General features: G+C 37.3%; 1 protein-coding gene across 7 annotated transcripts in view; it reads left to right on the top strand.

Annotated features, from left to right (window-relative positions):
- Positions 1 to 286: 286 nt before the first annotated feature.
- Positions 287 to 27,910, top strand: part of LOC117302904 (potassium channel subfamily T member 2-like) — a 54,176-nt gene continuing 26,552 nt past the window's right edge. For 5 of the 7 annotated variants that reach the window (XM_033786878.1, XM_033786874.1, XM_033786876.1 and 2 more), the window contains exons 1-9: positions 287 to 1,558; positions 8,258 to 8,337; positions 11,475 to 11,586; positions 16,653 to 16,718; positions 17,074 to 17,109; positions 18,418 to 18,526; positions 24,190 to 24,264; positions 25,205 to 25,288; positions 25,779 to 25,873. In XM_033786878.1, coding sequence (XP_033642769.1) covers positions 1,464 to 1,558; positions 8,258 to 8,337; positions 11,475 to 11,586; positions 16,653 to 16,718; positions 17,074 to 17,109; positions 18,418 to 18,526; positions 24,190 to 24,264; positions 25,205 to 25,288; positions 25,779 to 25,873 — 752 coding nt within the window. In that variant the 5' untranslated portion in view covers positions 287 to 1,463. Of the gene's footprint in view, positions 1,559 to 4,624; positions 5,257 to 8,257; positions 8,338 to 11,474; positions 11,587 to 16,652; positions 16,719 to 17,073; positions 17,110 to 18,417; positions 18,527 to 24,189; positions 24,265 to 25,204; positions 25,289 to 25,778; positions 25,874 to 27,910 lie in introns of those variants that run through there. The other 2 variants (XM_033786879.1, XM_033786877.1) reach the window with 2 other exon arrangements.

Raw genomic sequence — 27,910 nt, 5'->3', positions numbered from 1 at the left:
GAGAACAATTCTACAAGTGCCTCGTGCTGTTTTTTCGCTATCTCCTCACCTCTGGAAGGTAAAATTGGCAATGAGGTGTGTTCCGATTTCCTGCCAATTGCTGAGCCTGACAACAGCAGCCAACCACGGTGCTGCAGTGACGACGCTCAGTGCCTCACGGGCACTGACAGAGACAATGGGAAGATGGGGCTTGCACATTTGCATTTAACACTATTACTCACTTGTGGATGGCTGTGTGCGTGATCTGGATGTAAACTAGTCTACCGTCTTACAGCAGAAGGACTACAGGTGATCTGTCTCAAGGCATGAGACCCTCAGCTTCGCTGTGATTCACACCGCTCATAGTATGGAAATATAACATCTCCATGGAAAACAGTTATTCTACGCACACCTTTTTTGAATTGGCTTTCACAACCTTTTTTCTTATGGTTGGATACTTTGACAGCTCATCTTGCCCTAAACTTGAACAACTGTACAGAGCTTAGTTGTAAGCACAGCAGAAAGTTTCTTTATATACCAATGTGGTTTCAGCTGTGATGTGCCATTTGAGAATATTTCTCCCCCGTTAGAGGTTTTGAAAGAGGGAGAGGTGTCGTTATGTCTGTTGGAGCAGGAGGCATTTCACATGAAAACACGCTTGCATTCACTCATTAATGATCGATAACGGGGATGAGAGATGATGTGAAGGCACAGGTGATATAGACAAGAGCTTTCACAATGAATGTCTACCTGGATGATAAATAAGTAGCACCGATGAGGTTTTGTAAAACGCTGGTTCGAAGAATTTGCAAGATAAGTTGCCTGCACCTGTACTGTCACACTTGTTCTTCTTCCTGATTCTTGCTGGTTGATGATTATTTAGGGACAGGAGGAGCCATTTTGATCTAACTGTTATGTAACAACTGGGAGAGAGTTTTGAAACTCCTTATGCATTGGACTTTTCTTCTTTACGTATTCAAGATGATCATCAGATAGCTCTGGAAAATACTTCAACCTTTGGACCGTTGTCATGTTTTGCCAGTCCGAGATTATCTTCATTCATTTTGTAGGTATCTTGTCAGATGCATTTTTGGCATCCATTGGGGGATTACTTTAAAAGCAATTACGTCATCAAGAAACAATGTTGTTGCCTGTTAAGAAAAGTCTTGACCCAAATTTCTTATTCATGACTTTGTGATTAAAGGTGTCAGGGGATTGATAAAGTGAGAGGAAAACGGTTATGGATGAAGACTTCAACGCTACATTATTAAACCTTTGCACAGGAAATAATAAATGGCTATGATAGAGGGAGTCTCCACCATCGATCATCGGGAAATTTTCTGCAACATTGGAAGGTCAGGTGATTAAGTGTGCCTGAAGTGCTTTTTGAAAAGAAAAAAACCGTAGAGACTCATTAGCATATTATTGTCCATCACCAAGGATACAGCGTATAAACAGGTAGCTACAGCGTGAGGAACAACACAATGGCTACAGATTCTAGGTACGCCAAGATGATGAAGGAAGTATCTCCGCTGCATAAAGGCTCTGCTGACTATAACCGCCAGAAGTCGGAGCAGGAGTAAGTCAGAATTTTAATTATTGATCGGTTATTGCAGGTCAGGTCATGAGACATGGCTTTTGTTTTTAGCTATTAACGATGTGATTACAGTGACCCTTGTTGTTTGTCAGGCATGTCTTGTGGGATTATGTTTCCAGGGTTCAGCACTATGATGCTGTGGGTAGACTTCATACATCGTCTGTCCTTTAGTTACAATGTCTGTCTGTTTTTGTTTTTTGTGTGTGTTTTTTTCTGTCTGGCTGTTTTTTTAACCAGCTGCTGATTATCAAAACAGCACCATACTCTTATTTATTACATTCGCACTCCTATTTAATGTTAATTTTGATCTACTCCATAGTTACATTGTCGATCTTTTTCATGGAAAAATATTTTAAAATGTTTTAAAAATCTATCCACATAACCAGTAAAGCTTTTTGTCTATAAAAGCAACTTATTTATTTATTTATTTATTTATGTATATAAAACCATATTTTATGAGGGTGACCAATCCATTATGTGGATTCCTAAATGTTTCTAGGAATGGTATTATATTTGTAAAATTATTTTCTTAAAAATGTATGCAAACATAATCAAATAACTAGGCCTACATTTAAATGTATCCACCCTTTTTAATTTTGGAAAGGAAACATTTCTGAATGGTTTAGTTCATTTTGTACAATAGCTCACATGCATGACCAGAACTAGTTTTCACAACAGACAAAGAAGGGATGCACAAAATTGCTTTCCCTTTAATGGTGAGCATCAAATTTTGTGAAATAAAAAAGTTCAAGCTCAATCCATCATCAGAATCACACACAAAAAGAGTGAAAAACCCATCACTGTTTTCAAAGATCCGGTTTGGACTAGCAAGATCAGAACAAATGTTTTTTTACTCATTTCTCAAAAGTGATTATAGGCAACCAAATATATTATGCTTGAAGTTTTCCACCATGTATGTCTTTATTGTAAATAAATGTACCTAAAATTCAACTGAGATAAAAGTTATAAAATATTTAATAATCAAAGGAGTTGGATGGCTGCATTTAGGGTTCACCTTGATTTGATCTGCTCTCAGTACCGTGACAACCTCCAGCTGTGACCCAGGATCTGATGTGTAGAAAAGGAGACAAACTTGCCTTAATGTATTCCGCTGTCTGAGATGCTGGCATTGCAAAGCACTTAAGTGTTCAATGTCAAGGCGTTCTTCAAACGCGTGACTAATGTAATGAGTCCTTGCAAGATTGGATGGGCTTAAACGTAAAGACCATCAGGGGTGGATTTCACAAAGAGTTAATATAGACTTATCTTATCTCGAGTTAGGATGAGTAACTTGTCCTAATTTAGGACTGAATCCTTTTTGAAATTTACCCTAGGCCTTATATGTCACGAATGCAATGAAGGCAATTGCCTCCATGCCCCCATGACTTAAATGTTGGTGCCCTTGAAATGCTCCAGTAGAAATCAACAATTTCCTCTTAGGATGCCCATTACTCAATGGCGCTGTGCCCTTGCCCTTTCAAAAAGCGAAGCATACAGGCCTAGACCATGTAACCATCAATAGTTGTTTAAAGTAACAGCTAAACAATATTTTGAGATGTGCCATCTGGAGTTAGATTTGAATAATGCTTAGTACATTTACTTGTTTAGTCACAAATTACCACTTAACTTTTAATTCTTCAGACTACGGAGATTGTTACTATGACATGGTTTGGGGCAAGCTTCTATAATAATCATACAGGGTAATTTCCTACTGCCTTACAAATTGTTCGTTATTTTATGGGGGACGAACCGACTTCTTTCTAAGAACAACGGGTGTTATTCCTATTTGGTGAAACTGTTGAAAGTTCTGGAAATTCTCCAAGATCCTGCTTGGATGGATGACATGATGCGATTGGTCTGATGCACTGAAGTGTAACAACACAGATCCTCTGTTCTCTGGAGCATGTTCAGTCAAGTGAAAAAGTTCTGAGAAGAATGCTCTGACGAATTTCAGTGCGACTGACGAGTGTGAAGCTTGGCAGTTTCATGTAGAGAATTTGTGGACTGTCGGAATTTGCATTGATTGTCTCTGCTCAGTGTACTGAAGCAAAATCTCATGATAGATTGGCCCTGTCATGCTAAGGTTGTTGACAAGTGCTTTGTGCACCTTGCAGTATGGAGGCTAGTGATTGTTGATTTGCTTGCTCATTGGTGTAGAAATAAACAACAAGCCTACTTGTTTGCGTTCTTTCCACTTGGACTTAGGGAGGTTGGAGAGGTTTTTCCTACTAACAGCATCTGTCGCTGTGTTTTAACACATGGTTAAATTTTTCATACTATGTGCCAGTCTTCCAAAAAGATTTACATGATAATTTATGTACACAGAGACTAGCCTTGGTGGTTTGCCTCTGTAAGAACTTAACTGTAAAAGATTAATTTACTAATGGGCAGGTGTATTTTCATCCAGTTCACCTTGGGATGAGGTTAAGAGGTGTGAAAGGAGCGTTATGATGAAAGCTTTCTACTACAATTGCAATATTTATAATTGCAATGTAATTGCAGATAAAAACAATGTTTTGAAACTGTGATAATAAATAATACGGAGCCATTATATAGCGCTATACTAAGAACAGAGCGATGATGATAATCTGAAGAATCTAAGATCATTTTCTGATTCTTCTTCTTGATAGTTCTACAAGGATTCTTCCTGACATGTGTCTTCGAAAAATTCTTCAATGCAGAAATTGTCTTTGTAATCTTATTAAGTTTATAGGCTAATTGTATTAGGGAAGGAGAAACTGTCTTGGTTTTCTGATTGGCAGATGTACATGCGACATTATGTAAAGTTGGTTTCAGTGAGTAAGGTTTAAGTAATAGCTACCTCAGTCAGTTTAAGTCATAGCGAAGCTGATGCCATAGAGCCAGTGTTTATACATTTCTTAAGAACTCTTCTTCAGGGCATGGTAGATCTTGACCCAAGATTGCACAGTAGGCAAATTTCTTGGTCACGTACATCTTGTTTTGTTTCTACCATTCAAGGGAGTACTGTTATCATATTGAGGCCCCAGGGAAATTTAGTCTGCCACCCTTTTCAACACACCAAGATCTAGCACTATTTAATATCAATGGAGATACAGGAAATCCAACAAAGATGTATGCTGAGAGGATGCATTCTACGAGGCAGAAACCTGAAACCTCGCTCGGCAGCCACCATTGTCTGATCTTTCCATCATCAAACCTGGTTTAATAATGAGGTCGGTCGCACTTCTCTTTCTTTAATCCCTGGTGTTGTCGTCACGCAATTTCTTTGCAGTTATGGCTCATTAAAATTCAGAGAAGTCTCCTCATTTGGAAGTCAACCATGCCTGCCTGCAAGGTAATAGCGAATGATTAGTCCTGAATTATGTGACATACTGTACAATGGAAATACAGTTCGGTAACAGAAACAATGTGGACATCAAAGGAGACGGATGGTACCAGTACATTTACTGACTTCACCGACATTGAGACGCACATAAACGTTGAGAGCCATGGGTTGACGCTGCCACTGTAGGCCCACATTACTTCACATAGGAAAACATTATTGGAATATTTCTCTTCAGTCTATCGACCTGCAGCTGCTGTCCATTGCATTGACTGAAACTTACAGCATTTTATAGGCAATTTAATTACCTCGTTATCGTTGTTTTTGTAAGTGGCAGAAAAATGAGCAGAGAACGTGCACCATCAACGTTATCTAGGTGAGTAGTATGATGGGTTAATGTGGACATTTTCAGGATCCATAGATTACTGAAATCCGAAGATACAAGGAGAATTATGTATGTAGGTATGCTTTGATTTGTTGGCTGTTTAGCTTGTAACAGTTGGATTGATAATAAATTGTAAATGATACCTAAAGACCTTGTTGCATACTATGCGTTTTAGTGTCTATCATTGTCTCACTTTAAATGGGTAACAAAATGTGTGGTTCACTGAGTCAAAATTTTTAGAACCATCATCCCAGTCGAACAATGATAAATGATGCAGCAGGGCAATGCCCCTTCCCCCTAAAAAATGGTGGAATTCGCCCTGTTGCTTTTTTAAACTTGATGCCCTTTCAGATGTACTTTCCGTTCAGATTTTGTTATTTTTCTTGCCCATGACGAACTCGGCACAATGGGCACAGGAGCTGAACAAACAATGTTTTTACAGCCAGCGCATAATCCGGATAAACCCCTTTGCGAACTTGTCATTTTATGCATGATCAAACCACAGGGGATGAAATGGTAAACCTGTCTCCGTAATACCTACTTATTTCTCAAGATTTGTAAGGAGTCTGTTGAATTCTTGTATCCACTCTGTCGTGATTGAAATTTAAGAAAAAGTCTGTCCCTTGAGGTCTAGCTTCTGAAGTCTTTATTTATATGACTGTAGACAAAAGTATCTTATGATGGCGTCTGCTAGCCATACGCCTGTAAGTTGAAGGCTTCTGATGTAGAAATGTTTGCAAAAGAAATCACAATTAAATTACTGTAGTTAAGTTTTGTTTGCCTGAAGAAGTAATTCTGTTAGTTTGGACATTGTTTTATTTTGTTTTTGTTTTACAGTGTGTTGATAATTCCGTTTAAGTTTTTGAAGAAAAAAAGTTTTGAACAAAATCCTTTCAAGAAATATATATAAAACAAATCTTTAGTGATTTCATACAAAAGGCTGTACATGTACGATAATGATGCCTTTCGGAATACATAAAATGGATCATACATGTACGACCTTCGGCTTTAAAGCAGCAGCTTCTTTTCAGCGATATGAGAGAATCGCTTCAATGACATTCGCAGATGTTGACCTAAAATAATCAAAACGTCACATGCAGTTTATGAACTGCTAGGAATGTGTGATTTACTACACACCAACACTGAAATTTCAGTAGCAGCAGTGATTAGATCTAACCCTGTACACGAAACGTTGCACATAATATGTTATTTTTGCATCGGGGATAAAGAATGCAAAATCTTTTAAATCGTTGCTGTTAAATCCCACTTCTGACACCATGTAATAAACTGACAACACTGACACATAGGTCAAATACGGTGCTCTATATGCGACACTTGCTGCTAACACAAAGGAATCAAGCCACTGGGTTAGCTCGATGTTATAGTGGTTAGACATTGGCTACATACACAGGTGGGATCAGAACCCATCATCCCCATTCACTTCCTTACTCCCCGCCTCCTCTCTTAACATGTAACTTTAGTGTCAACCAACAGATTCAACCTGCAGATCCAAGCTGTGTCACATAAGGTAGTTGCTACGGACAAATATTGTTATCTCCAGAAACAAGGTGACTTTGTTTGCGTATGAAGACTGCTCATACAGGAACTATTGATTTCTTAGGAGGAAAATGTTCTCGTCTAAAACAGAAAGCAATTCTGAAGGCTGAAATTAGATGTCCACATGTAATAGGGTGAATATAACCATTACCACATGTAGTAGGGTGAATATAACCATTACCGAAGGATGATTACTACTACATTGTTGGCTAGATTTACATGCTTCATTGAGCACTGAGTAGTTAAGTTGTTTTGATGCGCAAGTTTTCAAACAGTAGCTGATGTATTCATCTCAGCAACTTGGATCGCTCTGAAAAAATGACAAAATTGCCAGAATATCGGAGGCCAATCCACTTACAGCTTTGTCTATAGGATGCCTCATTAGTAAACCTATAATCACTGTGACCGGGATTCGAACCCATACCTTGATTCGAAACACAAGAGCTTGAGTGTGGTGCTCTTAACCACTCAGCCACAACACGCCAGATTAGTTTTCATTTATGAACAGAGTTATACTTTGTTTTAGTCTCTTTACAAACTCCTTTTATTTGGACAATTGGAATTTTGTCAGCAACCTGTATCACAGACATACATCTTTTCAGCTGATTGCCTTACTTTAATTTACAGAGACATAGACAACCAAAAAAACAGTTAAGTGAGATTGGCCATTTCCTTTTATTTTAAATTTAAAGTATAGCATGTCTGGCTGAAAATTAAGGAGTGATTCTGAGCCTTATTAAAGATGAACTCTTGAGCCTAATTAAAGATGAATTTTAGCTTGGATGTAATGTTAAGATCTTGCCAGTGACTCATTCTAATGACAGATCTTGAGTACAGTGGGAGCAACTACAGGGAGTGTGTGTATGGTGTTCATGGACAAATTATAATGCACATAACAGGTTGACTTAACCTTTCTGCTTTGATGGTTTTGTTTTATTCAATAACAATAAATTTTCTTTAGAAGATAATATGAAGATAGGTCGACATGAATTATGTACAACCTAGAGTGTGACATTAAATACTTCTTCGTGTTTTAGCACGTAAGATTGGCATAGAGTCTTACATGGTATATTATAAACTGCTATTTTGTTTTAAATTTTCCCATTCAACAAATACTCATTCAAATTAATATTACCCTGCTCAACCAATTTCAGTAAACTCTCAAGATGTTGAGAAAATACGATTAGCTTTTGCATACTGCTTCCAACCAAAAGGACATGAACTGTACAAATGCAAAAAATAGTAGATGGCCTGATCCTTTCTTGAAAACGTCAGGCCATTAACTGATTGTTGCAATCACGTTTGATAATCTGCTAACCACAATCTTAAAAACAAAACTTAATAATTTATCAATTTTGAAATTTCTTTCTGTCCTATGGTTACTAGTTACCATTTCTTTAATTCTCCTTTTTATTTTACCTTTTTGTTTACACAGAGTGCGTGTGGAATTCTTCGTGGATGAGCAGTCTTTCAAGGAGCGCCTACAGCTTTACTTCATCAAGAATAAACGATCAAGTAAGTCACCTTTCATAGATTTACAAACTTTATTCTTTTAATAATTTGTTTCTTTGTTAAACTTGGATTCAGGGATCTGATTGAAAAACTTAAAGAAGATGACCAGCGGCCCCTAGCAACAATTCTATGGTCACCTCCTAGTCAGACACTAAACTAACTACACCAAAAGAAACACTAACCTAAAATAGCATGTAAAAATATGTTAGTCAATAAAGGTTTCATCAACAAAATTCATGACAAAAACCAAAATGTCATCTTGCCATCTCGCAACTACATGTAGCCCCCTTTAAATTCAACATAGCAATAAATTTATCAAACAAATTTCAAGATTTGACAGAATCAAGAAATATCTGATGTTCAAAATACTCAGTCAGCGTATTTTCATTGCCGTGTAAGACCTGCACTATGAGCACAGAATATCCCACATGTCAATAAAACACAATTAATAATGTAGAAACAGACGAGTCACATTGTAGATGTACATTGAGCCATCGAACCACAGCTTTGCATTATGTGTGTGCCCTGCAGGGCTTGTCATGGAGCCAACAACATCTACCTGCGAAAATAACAACTTGTTTTCTTGATTTATTTCCAAGCATGCAATCCCACTTAGGTTGGGCGCCTTCCCTTGCATTTGGATGAATCCTGTTAAAGGCAGTGGACACTAGTGGTAATTACTCAAAATAAGCATAAAACCTTACTTGGTAATGAGTAATGGGGAGAGGTTGATGGTATAAAACATTGTGAGAAACGGCTCCCTCTGAAGTGACGTAGTTTTCGAGAAAGAAGTATTTTTCCACAAATTTGATTTCGAGACCTCAAGTTTAGAATTTGAGGTCTTGCAATCAACCATCTAAAAGCACACAACTTCGTGTGACAAAGGTGTTTTTTCTTTCATTATTATCTCGCAACTTCGACGATTGATTGAGCTCAACTTTTCACAGGTTTGTTATTTTATGTATATGTTGAGATACACCAAGTGAGAAGACTGGTCTTTGACAATTACCAATAGTGTCCACTGTCTTTTAAAAGCAATGAGTCCCAAACGTTTGATAACAATCATCCACATCGCTCTACTGGCCCTGTAACTTGTTATATTATGCACCTAGAATCATCGAAAGGAAGTGATTATTGCCTTCTACTGCAATTAAATAAATTGTCTCTTGGGGTTTTGGAGTGAGATTGGATTCAAATTGCCTGTTTGTTGTTTTGATTTATTTCACTCTCCACCCATGCTGTCTCCAGATGTTTATTGAACATTTGGTTCACGTCGCGCGAATGGTTTACCGCAATTATGAGCACATTTCCTTGGATGAAATTATGAATGTTAGCACAGTGTTCTGATTGTCAATCATCTTGGCTCAAGATTGTTATTTGCTCATGTGTAGTGAAAAAGGGATGCATCTTGTAGATGCTTATGAAGTGCAGGGGAGAGGAGATAAAGTGGGTGGTAACATTCCATCAATGTTGAATCCAAACTCATGCTGTGGTTTGGATATTTCTTGATTTTTGGGGGGGTTTGTGACCTCCGGAATAACGTGCCATAGCTCTACCATAAATGAACAAATCTAAGCTTGAACTATCTGAAAACTCAACTCTCTTCTATATATATGCATATTTCAGAGGTTCAGTAAGAAATATTTAAAGCCATGTCTTAAAATCCTATTATTATACCAATTTCAAAACCAATTTCAAGACCTGTTTAAAAATAGAAAATGAATTTCTCAGAAAGTCTTTCATAAAGTTCTAACAATGAAAACCATTTTAGAGACAACGATGCTTTTAAGCCACTGTTCCCTTGGCTCATATTGTTTGACTTACACAATGAATCTTTAGCGAACAGACTTACGAGTCAGTTTATGTAAGTGCATGAATTCCCTAGCGAAGTCTGTATTTATGCACTTGAGACGTGCCTATTTTACTAGACCTAGCCTGACTAACCCCATCATTTTATAGAATGCGTAGAATTTAAAGTGATCAAAGGCAGTCAGTGTTTCCTTGGTCTGATGAACCCATTAAAATTTAATTTATTTTCGAATTAGCACTGCATGCAATTTACTCTGGCCAAAATCATATGTGTCAATTGTTTAAATAATGCACAAATGCTGTTTTGTTCCTGATTAAATCTTGTTTGTTTGTATGAGTAGAGGAAATCACCAATTTCAGACTTTATTTAAACAGGCAAACACTCTTAGTATTGAATAAACTCAAATATTTTCAGTAAGACTTGAAATCCCAAAAGAGGCTCCCTTTGGGTTTGAAAGATAGACTAGTTATCTCCAGCATCATCTTGCGTATAAACACGTTCACACTTCTGGTAGATTTCCTTTGAGCTCGGCAACCAGAAAGCAGGTTGAATGAGCTATACATGTTGCCTCTCTTCATCTCCAAAATCAAATTAAGTACTAGTTGTCTGACAGATTTATTTCTGGGCAACTCTTTGAGATGGCCAGGACACCAATTGTCCAATAAATGATAACAGACTGAAAGTACGGGAAAGAACTATTTTTATTGCCATTTTGGTGAGGAAAGGATTCAGCTAATTGACTAAGAAGTGTCATGGGACCGTTTGGTCCAATCCGAGATGGAAATGCATTTTATATGCCTAATAGATTTCCCTGAAATTCCTGAAGCAATTACACCTTGGGGATGGAGGGTGGGTAGCTTGGGGAAGTGGGGGTAATACAATGTACTATTAGTTGTTGTCCAATGGTCCATGCAACTTGGTAGGCTTGTTGTCCAATGGTCCATGCAACTTGGTAGGCTTGTTGTCCAATGGTCCATGCAACTTGGTAGGCTTGTTGTCCAATGGTCCATGCAACTTGGTAGGCTTGTTGTCCAATGGTCCATGCAACTTGGTAGGCTTGTTGTCCAATGGTCCATGCAACTTGGTAGGCTTGTTGTCCAATGGTCCATGCAACTTGGTAGGCTTGTTGTCCAATGGTCCATGCAACTTGGTAGGCTTGTTGTCCAATGGTCCATGCAACTTGGTAGGCTTGTTGTCCAATGGTCCATGCAACTTGGTAGGCTTGTTGTCCAATGGTCCATGCAACTTGATTGTACCTAGTGCCTCTGTATTGTTTTTTATCATTAACAATGGTTTAACAATTGTTTCCCTTTTGTCTCCTAAACACCAGGTGTCCGTATTCGGCTCTTCAATCTTTTGATCAAGTTCTTATCCTGTGTTCTATACGTCATTCGCGTTTCTTTAGACAACAATGACCTTTCAGGAGCAGAGGATCCAATCAGGTGAGTCTGTATGAAAAAAATACCTCACTCAACTCTTTTTTTTCTTTTTAAATAATTATTGAAAAGGGCATTCCTCAAACATTGTTTGTTGGTTATTCTCATCGCAAATTATGACTAAATTCAATTTTTTTTAAATCGACTAGAGTCATAGAAAACTAGAAAACACAACACAGTTTTGTGAGCCTGGCTGCCATTTCTCTCTTTTGCTTTTTCATTTCAAATGTTTATATTTTTAGTTGCGTGTATGGTGGTACACACAACCTTAGCTTTTATTACTTGCTATTGTTCCCCTCTTTTGTCATACTAGCCGAGGAAACTGCGCGCAGGCTGCGCTGTGTAAAAAAAAAAAAAAAAAAAATGATATGTTGATGATATTTGTACGGCCTGAGCCACAGTGTCCTGTTGCATTTTATCGCAGATGGCCGAGTTCTGACTATTACATAGATTCATAAATGATTTATGTTAGCACCATGTATATGGGGCTGATGTCAACTTGTACAGGTAGATGCAGACTCATGTTACATTTATAGTATATTACATTCACAATTCAATGAAATATTGAAGAGTTGGGATGAAACATCAAACTAAATTTGAGCACGTGAGCAAGAACCGATATAATTTTCACTTTGACAATTATCAGTCGAAACATATCCCTAAAAGGTTCTTCTTGTTTTCTTCACCAAGCTTTCTTTATATCCGTATGTTAATCCTGATCTTATTTCAGTCTCATTATTTATGGGGAAAAATAAATATAGACTTGGGGTGAAGGCCGTTTTGGCTGATTGAAAAAAATGAATTATGCATTGATATTGAAATGAAGTTTCAATTATCAGCCTTTTTATGATGAATGTCACAGCTTGTTTCCAGCTGTTGATCAATGCAGTGTTTCCCGCTCGCTTTGTTTCATTTATTTATCTTTTGAATTTATCATATTCAACAGCCATGAAAGGTTAAAACAAATTTATTTCAATTTGAGATGTTCATTTCACCCTGTTCAGCATTTCTCTAGATTATCACAGAAAAAGAATAATTCTGAAACGCTTTTGGAAAATTATTATTTATTTTTGTTGCACAATATCAAAATCTCACTCGGACATGCAGTTGGGCAAAATTGAAGGATTGATAGATAATAGACCCATACAAATTTAAAAGATTTGCACACAAATTTCATTCTCTCCATTTCCCCTTTTGCAGTCCCAATAACAGGTACATCTAAATGGTGATTTTCACCCCAGGAGATTTTCTTCATTCTTATTCGAAAATAATAAATTCCCCCCGCAAGAATCTCATTTACATCTTCAATTTTGTTCACCTGCCTAACAACGTGCCTCTAGTGTTGACAACCACTTACTATGCAGCTTTTTATAAATAGGACTATTGACAACTAGGCACTCTGCATATTATATCCATGGAGGTTTAAAGGCATGGTTGGGCTTAAGCGATCTTCAAAGAAATAAATTGATATTCAGTTTGGAAAGTATGTTTCATAAGATGATTTTGGTGACTCATTTAGAGAAGAATTTGTGTCAGTGTTTTACTGAGAAGTGATTTAACCTCAAGAGACCATTCCCTTCTGTCTCATTATCACAAAAAGCACAGACATTGCTAAACTGTTCATTTATTTTAATCAATTTTTTTTATTTTGACAGTAATAAATGTCAACAGAAGTTACATGAAACAAACAATTTAGTTTTGTGTTTGGAAATTTTCTTACAATGTTAAAATACTTCATTTTAAAAATGTCATATCTGGATATGACCTTTTAGATCTCTTTATGTGAATGGAAGTAGATCAAACCTTGCAGCCATTTGCGACATTTGTGTACAAGCTGCTGTTGGCCGCTATAGACAATAAAGGGGTTAATTCAGCTGCTTATCCTTGTTGCATTTAGGCCTCTTGAAACAGTTGAGGATGCTGCAGCGCTCTCAGGTTTTCAGCAACGGTCGTGCTCGAATATCCCTTTCCGTTTGAACATGCACATTAAATCACAAGATTAGTTCTGACAACCATAAATTACAATGCATTATGAAAAATCAATGTTGAATTCAGCACTGCACAACTTTCATAATATTGGCACAAGCCGGCGTGTGTGTTATCTAGCACCAAGTACCTCCAGGCTAAAAAAATCACAGGTTTGCATTATGTACACATAATTCATAGAGGCATATTATACAAATATTGACTCCAACAAGTGGACCATTGGAAGGTGACCTCTGGAGCGTTTTTTTTTTTTTTAGTTCATTTTTTTACGCAGTATAGCCAACTGTCCAAGGGATTGAAAGCCCCTGGATAACCGGGACAAGATAGGTTCACTTTTTTCCCCGCCAGTAATGTGTGTTGTCAACATTTCTTTTAACACCTTTAGCGTAAATTCTACATGAACAAGGAGACGTATGTAATAATTATAAGTATTAGCAACAGAGTAATTCATGTTTTGGACATCCAATACTCAAATGTGAATTATCTGAAAACATATGTATTCGACATTAGAATAATAGTTAATACTAGTAACGTTAATAAACCGCATTTGTATAGCGCATGTCACTATCAAGTCCCTATCCTGTTATACGGTAAAAAGAAAACAACAAGAAACAAATAAATACCAAGCATAAGAACAATTACTGATAAACGGTGAATAGTTGAGTTTAAAGGCAATTTTTGAATTGCTCAACTGTGACTGCTTTCTTAACAGACTCAGGTATTATATGCCGTTCCACAGTTCAGCTGCAGCTAATGTGAATGACCATGCGATTTTGTAAGAGGGTTGGAAGTGACAAGAAGTGACTTTGATAAGTCGTGTCAATTTCTAGACGGAATTTGTCCGGAGATCAACTGATTATTGCACCAATCTGTGATGAACACTGTACATGTTTACTCGTTGCTTTGCCAAGTTCTGTGGAAATAATCCAAGATGCTCTATGAGTCGGCAAAAGCAGTTACAAAGGTTGATTCATTCCAAATAGTTACTGTACTCGTTTTAAATTTAAACAGGATCAACTCTACAGTTTGGAACGTAAATTTTCTATAAGGAATATATTTGTGAACTAGGTCCTGGAGATAAACTATAATCAGCTACATGTATAAGAAATGAGAACAACTTGACAATGATGTGAACTCTTCAGATTATGTTCCCAAGTTCCACTTTACTCGAGTTCCTGATCATGTAGCGTATTAAACCGAGTAGTGCGTAACACGATCTTGCCAAGCCGAGCCAATAACAAGCTTTCAATCTTAGTAGAGTCTGAAACGATTTTACCGTCAGGCCGAGGGAGATAGTGGCTCTGATCTTAAGAACACAATGGCAAACCTGTCCCTGATTTCTTCGAGGCTTTCATATCATAATCTAAAACTAATTCCATTTCAATGAATAGAATGATGGAGGGGGAATATCCCTGGAAAGCCCTAAGAATAATATTTCAGTGTAAACACTTTCAACAAATGAGAAGATGTGCATGGTTGAGGTTATATTCAATCATACTATCCAGCGCTTGAATGTTACGCGAGACTGCAGACCCAAGCCCAGTGATTTTACCTTTGGGCCAATAAACTCAATATCGAACAAGTTGGACTGTCGTGTGCTCTTTTATTGAATAATATTAACCTCCCCTGATGTTCAAGTGTTGACTTTGAGTCTGTTAAAAATCGTTTGATTCTGTCGAGTACCAAAGTGCACTTACCTATAAGACTAAGATAAATTATCCCTTAGTATTGGGTCAAATAAAGCAGTTTATATGTTACTAACTTTGTAGAATTTTTTTTTTTTTAAAGTTGGGTTATGGTCTTGTAAAATCAATTCCTGGTCCAGTAAATATTGTCAACTACAAGGCCTGTGGTCTTGAGGAGTTAACAAAAATTCAAGCCATGATAAATCTTGATAAATTGCATAGCTATTTCTCGGTGATTTCCTAAATTATTTTAGATTTGCTCTATATGGAATTTGTTTGATAACAAATCTTTCTTGTTTATTTTGTAGATATGAGCCCAATTTTAAAGGGCTGCTTAAGCAGACAATTGTCCTAACAATTTTCTACTAGAAACTTAGAAAATGCTATCTTGATGAGTTTATTTCCTACATCATCTTTTGGCAATGATATTTGATTTTTTTATATTTTATAAAACCATGTTTTGTCTCGGATTTTAATCATGTACCTCTTTCAAATAGAGGCATCATCCTTCTGCCTCAACCAATCCTTGAGAACAATCTCAAGAAGCTTGTTTTAACCTGTTTCCTGATGAAATAGACCGACGTTCTACTCGACTGTTTTGCATAATAACCCTGGAACTACAGAGGATTGCATGCCCTTGTCTGTTCTCTTCATCATGTCCATTGTAATCACCCATGCTGACCTAATGCAATTTCATAACCTTGACTCTATCATCAAGCGGCAAAATGCATTAACGGAATTGCACATCATTCGTTTATAAACACCTCTGTTCCTAACATTGTCTTTTTTTTTTTTCAGGAATACAAAAGTAGAAAAAGTCATAATGAGATATTTCAAGAATACTTTGTCGGGTAGAGGAATTTGATCATCATTTTTACATGAATTCTTCTCTTGCATGGCACAGGGGATGACCTGAAGGCATAATTATTTTACCTTGATTAAAAAACTGTTTCTTGACAAATGCAACGCAATATTAGTTTGCATTGTAAGAGGTTTGCATTGTAGTGAAATAAAATTAGTTTTTCTTAAAGATGATAAACAGAAACAAACGAAGACTATGTAACTTTAAGCAGCACCTTTTTTACAAAAGTCATTAATACCAAGAGGCAGGTCTCCATAGTGATTTCACTGCTTGGATTGTAATGCAGTCGAGAGTGCAGGAACTAGACTGTGCCATCCCATAGAATACAATCATCGTTCTTAGTAAATAAATGGAGAGAAAGTCTCTTGTTCTTTTTATAGTTTCCTCTTTCAAAGACAATCATCATTAGAGGTTTGTTTCCTCAACCAGAACGGCTCCCTCATTAACAATAATTTGTTAATGTTATATTATAAAAACCATCTGTTTTGGGGAGCAATGTAAAAACAAATTTTTGAAAATATTTGTTTTTGTTGTTGTAGTTCTGGTAGTTACAGCTCAGGGACTGGTGTCACGACAATGGCAGCAACCCCTATGCCTAAACAGTGGTAAGTAAAAGTGTCTGTCCAATGTACATGGGTAGATCCAGGGCCAAATTACATAGAGCTGCTAAGCACAAAAAGTAGCTAAGCATAACAAAATTATGCTTACAAAGGTTACCAGCCAGGTTACAAGTACAGTTTGTGACTGGTATCGATCCTGCTCAGTGCTCATTTCTGCTTGTTACTGCTTAGCAGAAAATTTTAAAACAAGATTTTCTGCCTAAGCAGAGCTCTACGAAAAATTGAGCCCAGGGGTGTCTTAATTGTCTGATCTAAAGCCGGTGCTGTCTAAACTGGTGCTGTCTTTTATTATAACTTTAAATATATATTTACTGATACCGATTTTGGTTTTTCCTCCTAGCTGTACTAAAGAAAACGCTGAGCCGTCGATCAGATGGTAAGTAACCTCTCTGCCTGTCATTAAAAAGGTTAATCAAGAAATGGGACTGCATTCAAGATAAATACTGGACTCGCTCTGGTGTTTCTGATCAGCAATTTTCTTAGAGACCAACATTTTTCTTAAAAGTCATAAAGCCTTTCACAAGCAAATTTTGAAAACCGTAAGAACTTGATTTGAATGTGAATACTCTCACATCAAGACGGTATGCTTGAAAGCAGAGACATGATGAGGGTTGTGCTTGGTCAAACGTCATCATCTTAAGTCAACAATACACTTATTCAACCCCACACACCCCCCCCCCACAACCTCACTCGGCAAACAAATTGCTCAAACATGGTCCCTTGCTTCATTGGATGGCAAGTAATGTGATTTGATGCCTTTGCATTGTGTTAGCAAATGAGTACTGACACGCAGGTTCTTTCTCTTATTAACCCACGTATCGCAATCGATAAAAGGTCAATAAACAACAATAGCTGATTTCAGATAATTTTCGTAAAAAAAAACCCAAGGAAGCTCACAAGTGAATTTAAGTAGCTGGCAAGCGTGAAGAAACCTGTACACAAGGGTACTTGCTTTGTGATCAGAAACACGGGGTTTGACACCTACCCTTCCGCAATCATTGTTCTGTGTTCTTTAACGTGCACTTCCGATCATCAAAGGACAACGCAAGTCATATGGTAAAGTATCTTTTTGAAGGACAACACTGCCCTGACCTGGACTCAAACTCACACTCTGCTGATCAGAAACACCAGAGCTTGAGTCCAGTGCTCTTAACCATTCAGCCACATCATGGTACAGGGAAATTGTATCTGTCATTATTTGTCATATGAAGGAACACATTCTGTACTCAACCCCATAGCTGAGAGGACCAAAAGTATTATTTTGCCCTCTCAGAATCTATTATTGTTTGACAGTAATAAAGTGCATAGTTGTCTGAGGAATACTGTGCATTCAGAAGCCAGTAAAGTTTATCACATTGGTTAATCATGTTGGTCAAATCCAGGGGTCGATTTCACAAAGAGTTAAAACGAGTCCTAACTTAGGACTAGTCCTAGATGATAGTAAAAACTTAAGGCTTGTCTTAAGTTAGGACGAGTAACTTGCCTTGAAATCCACCCCTGCTCTCTTGTCTGTTTCTTTTGTTCTGCTTAACAGTCTTTGTTGTTTCGGGGTTGCTCAATTAGGTCATGCTTGGTTTAAGCATTGGTCTATTTGGAAGCTTCTCACCAGTCAGGGACGGTGCAGAAATGAATGATGCTGACGAATAATATTAGCAATTTTTGTGTGTGTTTTTTGCATTTGCAGGGAAGCTTTGCTTTGGGTAGAGAGAAGCCCTATTCTGTGGGTTATACAACTCACTATAGCAGTCATCTCTTTGATTCAGGCACTGCTGCTCCTTTTCCTGCAGTACAAGGTGAGAACCAAACTTAAAGTGCACAGCCATCAAATGAACAACATTATAAAAAAAGAGATTTTACTCATGGTTGTATCCGCAACTTTTCTATTCATATGTATATTTATACTCTTATTATAACTATTAATTCATTATGTTTGGTTTGCGGTAACACCATGTGTGTATCTACTTGCCAGGTATAGTTTGTTCTTGAGAGTTTTTTTTCCCTTTTCTTAATAGTTTCTACCTGGCAAGTAGATACAAATATATATTGTCATGCAATTCCTCAAATCATATTGTATATTGAGTTACTTTTTGCAGATCTTGAATTGGGTAAACTCATTCACTTTTTTTGTTCATAATTGGTACAGCGATTGTTAACTGACATACAAATAACATTGTTACATCAGTGGTAACATGCTTCACCAGTGGTTTTCAAACTGGTTTTTTTCCCCCCATTAAATTAAAAGAGCGGACATTTTAAGTCTTAACAATCTACTTATCCACTGCATCTAATATTTCTATAATGTTGCTATAGGGACTGTAATTGCAAGCTGTATACTGTGTTCTGCTGGGTTTTTTTTATAGTTTTTTTTATATTAATTTCTTTAATGTTTTGCAAATGCGATCATCAGAACTAAGCTGTAAAGAGGGGCAAATTAAAAGAGCAGGCATTAACAATTGTGTGGCCTAATTTTGCATCTGGAGATGAAAATATGCTCTTTTTTCCCAAACGAGTTTTAACAAGATGCTCCTGTACAGAGTCCAATCAGCATATCCCAAGCTTTGGGTTTTTAGTTGTTGTAAATGGCACAAGAAGGAATTTCTACATAATTTCTACATAATGTGCAAAAAGCAACAACTTTTGGGGGTTTGCTGTTCACATTTCACAAAATACCTTCAACATGCAAACTTATGTGCAGCCAACAAACTCATTGCTCCTTTTAATAAACAACCGGGGCCAATTTCATAGAGCTACTTAAGCATAAAATTTGCTTAAGCACGAAAATAGCTCGCTTTTTACACATGTTACTGGCCAAAATTTCATGCCATATACATTGCTTTTGACCGGTATTTAGCTGTTGTTTACTTAGCATAACAATTGAGTGGAGTCTTGGCTGATAATCTGATTTTACTAAGCAAGGATTTTTTTGCTTAAGCAGCTCTATGAAATTGGGCCCAGGTTCTGGTTTTTGTTGTACATCGTCTCAAATTAAAGTTTATAACTTCCTTGATAACACATAGACACATATCTGCAATATTTGTTTTTACCATAATTTTTTTTACAAAATCAGGCATTGCATTTTTACTCAGTCTTGGAGGAATTTCCGTAGTTAGAACCTTTTGTTTGTATTTGATTAATTGTTTTGGACGGCTTACTCATTATTTATTTTTTGCGCAGATAAATACTAAGAAAAAACACAATACAACTTTATGGAGCTTGGCATTTAATTTTCAAATGTTTGCATGAAGACGCATGAATACTTCCTTCCCTTGTGGCTTAATATCACCGGTTGTTGTTGCTTTTTTTTTAAAGAAAAATTTGAAACCTTGAGAAACACAATGCAAAGCGACGCAAAGTCTCGGATATGAAGCATCATGCGAAAAACGATCCATTGTAACTAATCCCAAGCCTTAATGAAAGCTTGAAATTTAATCCTCTAGAAATTACGCATTATGTAGAAATTCCTGGATGTGGCAAGGACAACAAAATATACAACCGAAGGTTTGCTTGCTAAAGCTTGTCAAATGCTGATTGTGTTCATGAATAGTTTATTACGCTGAGTTCCTTTTTTATTCTCACCTTCTATGGAAAATTTATCTTTAAGAATATTGATCGCAAGTGGTTTGCCCTTTATCAAATACCGTGTTAAAATAAATAAGAAGACCTCATGTTAGGCAAACCATGTTTTCTTTTGGCCTTTTGAATAGTTTGATGCAAATAAGGGAACAAATTTTAATCGAGGGACTCCAAATGAGAGAACATCTCCACTTGGTCACGGTTCTTGTAGTGACAAAATTTCACTGGACATCCAACTTCTTTTCTCAAGACATAATTTTAAAAGATTGCCAGTGCTCGAATTTCCAAGAAACTTCCACTTGATCACAGACTTTGCAGCTCAAAACATCCACTAAACTAGAAATAGTTTACCAAGACTCTCAATATTTCTTTTTCTTTTCATAGCTGCTAAACTACTACTTACAGACATGATATTCTTTTTAGTCGTCTGATTTCCAGTATTTTTTTATATTTTTGTTTCTCTCAGAAGTATCTGGAAAAATGTTATGCGAGTAGCATTCTATTAAAGGCTTTTCCATATTTACTTGAACATGTAATATACATATTTATGTATGCAAGCCCTTGTACTCAAAATGAAAACTCCCACTTTTTTCCAAGAACCAATTATCATGAACCAATTATCATGAGTTTTTCAGGGAAATGCTAAGCTAGGCCTGTACCTGTACGTTCACTGCATGCTGGCTTATTACGGCATGATTTAAAACCACTAGGTTTTGTTTGGTTATAAGACAACTGGCTAAATGCTACAAATGATTTACCTCTGGCCAGTGGTCCAATGGGAATTTCAAGCCAAGCATCTTGGAATCTCATGGGTTTAAATCAAAGCTAGGCAGTCGGAAAGATCGAAACTCGACTCGTCCTAAAATCAATCTAAACCATCTCCTTAAAGGCAGTGGACACTATTGGTAATTGTCAAAGACTAACCTTCACAGTTGGTGTATCTCAACATATGCATAAAATAACAAACCTGTGAAAATTTGAGCTCAATCGGTCATCGAACTTGCGAGATAATAATGAAAGAAAAAAACACCCTTGTCACACGAACTTGTGTGCGTTTAGATGGTTGATTTCGAGACCTCAAGTTCTAAAGCTGAGGTCTTGAAATCAAATTCGTGGAAAATTACTTCTTTCTCGAAAACTACATTGCTTCAGAGGGAGCCAAATTCGTGGAAAATTACTTCTTTCTCGAAAACTACATTGCTTCAGAGGGAGCCGTTTCTCACAATGTTTTATACCATCAACCTCACCCCATTACTCGTCACCAAGAAAGGTTTTATGCTAGTAAATATTAGTGTTAACCAATAGTGTCCACTGCCTTTAAACTATTAGGCAAAAGACCTTATCATTAGTTGAGTTTATCTTTCATGTCATTCACCTCTTCCTGCTGTGATTTACCATCTCAATCTAAATGTTAATAATAAGAATGATTATGCCAGTCTTATGGGGCCTTGGATGCCCTGAGGGGCATCAAGGCGCTGTTATTTTTTAGAATGCTGAGCTATGTTTGAGTTATGAGACCCATTTGTACAGCACCTTGTTAGCCGTTACATTTTTTTTCTCAATGTGCATCGAAGACTTTTCTCCTCTATTTATGTGCACCAGGGAGCGATTTCATCCATCAATTTTGCAAAGCAAAATATTTCGACTGAACAGATTTTGTGCACAGTGAATGCCGATATTGAGAAGCAAATGCTATTTGAGGAGCAACTATACATTTTGCGTAGTGTTTTGCTCTGCACAAGGGAAATCGTTCACTGTGCACCATAGAATTTAATTTTGATAACAAATGTAAGGTTTATACATTTGGTTTGTGGTAAACACCATGTGTGTATCAACTTGCCAGGTATAGTTTTTTTTTTTTTTTTTTTTAGAGAACTGTCTTGCAATTAAATGCTACTACCGCGGAGTAGATTTTTCAGATTTTTTCAGGAGACTTCTCAGTTCTGAAAAGAACTATCCTGCTTTTTAACTACGAGCTTGGCAGAACGTAGACAAATCGGCTGGGAATTCTACTTAAGCTAAAGGAACGTTTTAATTGCACTACCAATTCTAAGCATGGGTTTGAAGTCAGGGACAGTTCATTTATCTATGGATGTACAAGTATAATGAACGCCTCAGCATTGGGTCACATCCAATCAATAATAAGGAGAAGGTTAAGATGTGGTCATGCAGTATGGAGCCAAGGATGCACCTGCTGAGGGCATCCCGATAAGAAGTGTCAGATTTATTGCATTTAGTCTCATCCCCCCCCCCCTCCCTGCCGTCGCCATCGCACTGTGATGGAGATGTCAATAACAGCTTTTACAGAAGATGGTTTGGGTACATCTGCGTGCTTATGAGGGCACTCTACTCTAATGTCCCTTATGGGTTCTCGTTTTTATTTTACCAAAACGTATGGCTTCATCTTATGTTGCTTAATGGCCAATTCCTAATAATGTTTGTAAGCTTTCAATTTCCGATTTATAATAGTTTAAAAAAAAATATGCACAAGCAGAAAACCAAAAACAATTTTAACTGTTTATGTGAAGCCCCCAGCAAAATTCAAGCATTTCTCTGTGTATATGAAGACAACCAAAACAGCATCTATGATATTTAGTTTGTAACATTCTACATGTATTTGTTGAGAAATTCTTAACCTTACAAGCCGATATTGGGTGTGCATTGAAACCTCTTCATCTCTTCTATATCATGAGCAAATAAATCAAGTTTTGTATTTTGTCAAGGGCAGTACCTGTTTTGGTATATTAGTGTATTGTCAGAAATTATAGAGCACAGATCATATCATTATCCCCTCCCCCCCCCCCCCCCCCATTAAAATAGTTAAATAAGATTTCTCGTTGTGAATCTAAACTGGGACCTATATCCTAAGTTGTTGTTTTGTTCAAAAACAGTCTTCTTGGTTGAAGAGATTCCATTTTTCTTCATTTCGAATACCTCTCAGCTAAAGTGTTTCCAATGATACAAGTCTTACTGTTTGATCATGCCGCCCGGCTTGAAGAAAGTATGTCCAAAGATTGCAACATATTCCTGCCTCAAAACACTGAGAATCCCCTCTTCAAAATATAACAGGAAATGAGGAAAGCCTGAGCGATTTTAGAGGTAGCCTGCGCTATCCGCTGTACAGTCATGATTGAATTTCACTGAGTGCTGCGGTTCAGGTCTTACGCGTTGCTGACGGGGGAACTTCTCCGCTTCCATCTTAAATGAAATTAGACACGTAGTCTTTGACTGACTACGTTCATGGATGGTCCTTGCTGTAAACCCTGCAACAGGAATTAGTTTGGAATTATCTGAGGTTGAATTATGCTGGCAAGTTGAATGCCTATGTTCGTCGGGTTCAGCTGTATTGCAGGTACTGCATTGAGTGACCTGGGTGGATTGGTTTTCCCAGAATGCAGAGACGAAAAAATAAATGAGGAGAAACCGGCTCTTTTAAGAGCCACCACTACTCGCAAAGGTGTCACCACAAACTTACTTAATAAATTGTTGTTTATCCAGGGAATAAAGAACAAGAACAACAAGAAAATGTTGTTTTTCTGTTTAATGCATTGGAATTCATTTCAAACATTGTTGATTTTGACATCTTGTATGACGCCCCATGCCCAAAATCAAAGACTTCTTAGAAATAGTGAAATGGTTTATAACTGAGGACAACCAAAACATAACTCATTATTTCAATATGTTATGAACACGAGAAACACTTTAAAGGCTTTAAATAAGTGATACTTGAAATATGTTATTCTCATCTATTTGATTAGAAACAACCCCTATTTTAGTTTGAGCTGGAAGTGCCTGGCTTTAGCATTTAGTATCTTAAGTGTTGTTTTTTCCCCCAATGTCTGGCATGTAATTTTCTCACTTCTATTTCTGTTTTTTGTTCTAGGGGAACATCTTGCAACAAATTCTTAACATCTACTTTTTCTTGGAACTTGTCACCACAGTGCCGTTTTTAATCACAGTAAGTCGGGAATTAATTTTAAAAACTTTTTAGAAATCTGGTATATTAAATTATCAACTTAATAAATGTAAAAATTGCACCGGGGATAAAGAATATTAATTTGGGTTTTTCCCATATACACTGATGTGTGTTAGCATTGTATACTCATTACTTACCCGAGTTCTGTGGAAAAAAACCCAGGCATATTACTCGGGTGGGATTCGAACCCACGACCCTTGCAATTCTAGAGCAGTGTAATACCAACTAGACCACCGAGTTTGCCCTGTGGTAGTTCGAATCCTATAAATTATCAACCCAATAAATTTCCGATGAAACAACTCTCTACTCGCAGTTGACTTGGCCAGAAATTGAACCCAGCGGTGAGAGGTAAATGCTTTACGCACCAGCCACCCAAACCACCATAATTGTTGTTAAGTAAAGTAGGATTTGAAACTTTGCATGGTGGAAATACAATATGGAAAGGTTTGCGGTAACACCATGTAGTGACTATCGCTAAATGAGTTGGGGGTAGTTCTGAAAAGAACCAATGATTTCAACTTGATGTTTCGATCAGTATGCTCTGATCGTCTTTTGGAGATAAATGTTGTTGCTGTGTTTCTATGCTGCAGGATGGCAGAGGAAGATTGACCTTCTCCGGGAAGGGTGTGGGCGGGGACGGGGATTCTTATTCTTATTCTTTATTTGGCCAATAAACAATTACAAATACAAGCAGACAGTATGTCAAATAGATAATATAAGTACATGTACAAAAGTAAATACAAAGCAAGAAAAACAATAAGGGCACAGGAAATTATAAAACAACCCAAATGTGATGGCCAGGATCAACAAAAGTATAATTAAACACTGTAGCTTGAAAGTTTGTTTATCCAGTCACATAGGGAAGCAATCTGCACAAACTTTAGGAATCCACAAATGACCCTTTCAATCATTTTTTCCGCAGATATTTTCAGAGGATTTACGGCGCCTCTTCATCCCTGTCTTTTTCAACTGCTGGCTTGCCAAAATGCTCCTGGAAAATTTGTTTGTAAGTACTCTTAAAAAAAAATATTAAAAAAAAAAATATTTATTTGAACATAATTTTAATTTTTTTTCTGTGATTCTACTTTCTGTATTTTGTTATCTCCAATCTTTTCGAAACTGTAGTTTTTGAGAAAGAGGTAATTTCTCACTCAATTAAAAAAAAGGCTTCAGCTGAAGCCTTTTTATTATGCAAAGTCAACCACAAGGGTGTTTTTTCTTTCATTATTCTCTTGCAACTTCGATGACCAATTGAGTCCAAATCTTTGCATGTTTGTTATTTTATGCGTATGTTGGGATACACCAAGTGAGAATACTGGTCTTTGACAATTACTTATAGTGTCCAGTGTCTTTAACACCAAGTGAGAAGACTGGTCTTTGACAATTACTAATAGTGTCCAGTGTCTTTAACACCAAGTGAGAAGACTGCTCTTTGACAATTACCAAAGGTGCCCAGTGCCTTTCATGGCAAACTGTGATTGTTTTTTTATTTCCAGAATGACCTTCACCGCGTGATGCAAAAGCCTCATTCAGCCTTATCACAGCAGTTAATGATCTTACTCTGTACTCTCCTGTGCCTCATATTCACAAGGTAAGCTTTTTTACATCTACAATCCCGGCCAAAATGCTTGGGCCACCCATTCCCAACGTAACATAAAAGATTCCCTGTCCACTTCCCCCTGACAATAAATATTCTCTCCCCTGCCCCAGCAGGGATGAGAGTTTTCCGACTTGTATCTGAATTCAGACTTTTTAAGTCAGCCGTATGAAGAAAATTTGCCTTAATTTTTCCCACGATTTTTGTCCCCAATCCTGCTCTTTGGTCTATTTGTGTCGGTGTTGAACACAAGAACTCAAGCAAGACATGGAACTGTTTGTTCCTCAAATCTTATACATAAATCAAAGCCTGGGGTTCTATGTTAAAGACTTGAGAAACTTATGAAAGAAACTTCTTTGTTGTGTTCTTGTTTAGTATTTGTCTGCTTAGGCATGAGTTATGTTATTTTCGGTTACATTTTTATGTGTTAGCAACTTCTTTTATCCTTTTGAGTTGTTATTTGTGACTAAGTTACTTTACTATGTTTTCTATGTCATATTATTTGATTGTTTTGGACTCGTGTACATTTTATGGAATGGCCGAATGTTTATGGAATGGCCAAATGTAAATAAATCATAGCAACCTCCAGATGGGTAAAGTCTGGTACCATTTTTGCCATACACATTCATTCAGAATTGTGTATGGGTGTTTACCAACAAATGGGCAAAACCCTGGTGGCATTTTGTCGTACACATTCATTCAGAATTGTGTATAAGTGTAATAGCCATGTCTTCCTTGCCTTTATTCAAACAAGACCAGAAGACAGATGAGTTGTAGTGATATAACTATCAGTGACTTAAGTGGGTCACTGTTCCAGATAGCCCAACTGCAAGACCCTATCCATGGTCTGCAGGCAAACACACAGGATGCCTCTATTAGTAGATGTGCAAGCTTTGTTTTGATGGTGGTTTGGCTGTAAGTGCAGAGGTTGGTACTGCATACTGATTCATCCTTCTAATCAATATATCTGCCCTGTGTCTCTGTTCGTGACGATCACACATCTTCCCTGAGGTTGTGTTAGTCAGGCACCGAGGTTGAAGAAGGGAAGATTCGCTACCACTTGCATTTGCGCTCATTCCAATCCGCAAGTTTAAAACGATCACAAAGCGTCTTTGCAAAATTGTTTGTTATATTTTTTATACAGAGAGGTGCTCAAGCAAGTTGAGCGCAAAATGAGACGCTACCAAAATGGGAGGTTTGCGCTAATATCCCTCCTTCAAGAACTTAAATTCTCCTTTTGGTGACAAGTTTCTCTTCAGTTGCGAAGGGCGGCATAGGTGGCTAGTGAGTGATGTGCTCACCAATGTTACCCTGGTTTGATTCCTGCCTAGAGGCCATAATATGTGAACAGAGTTGTGCCTCCTTTGCCAGAAAACTAATTTCTCTCTGGGCCTATCAGTTTTCCCCTCTCCCCCCCCAAAAATAACACTTTTGAACTCTGGCTGTGCTCCAGAGTCATTATCGCCCAGTGTGACTGGATGCCTAGGGACCCAGATTATTCCAAGGAAAACCCATGCAATCAGGTATGGTTTGACAACCCAATCCATGGCGTGTTTAAAACTGGGGTCCTAGAGGTGCTCAGCGAAGACAGATACAACTCAACCAACCCATTGTCCCGTAATGAAATGCAGGCCAACCACCTGTCACTATACAGTTGCTGTTTTTACAAAGGTGTCATTATGTATCCAATCACTAAGTCCTGCCTCTAACAAAAGCATATTGTCTCATTGTACATTGTGTCAGGTACGTTTAATTAAACCCAATAACGAGCTCGGACAATATTCTAGATTCTGAAACGGGACCAATTTAATTGAACTCGGCGAGCCAATATAATAGAGTTAGTTAAGCATATAGTTCAATTGTTAGATTTGATTGTAAGTTACATCCTGAAAAACCATCCCAAAAAGGAGGTTAGTTAATGGTGGGTTTTTTAATAAATGAAAAGTGTTTCATGGAATGAGTTTACCCATGGCTAATCACATCACATAGTAATTAGAACATGGCATAATTAAGGGGACAGGGTTGGGGGTG

The sequence above is a fragment of the Asterias rubens genome, chromosome 19, assembly GCF_902459465.1.
Source record: "Asterias rubens chromosome 19, eAstRub1.3, whole genome shotgun sequence".
NCBI lineage: Eukaryota > Metazoa > Echinodermata > Asteroidea > Forcipulatida > Asteriidae > Asterias > Asterias rubens.
Note: the sequence above shows the minus strand (reverse complement) of the source record. Positions and strands in the feature narration are given on the sequence as shown.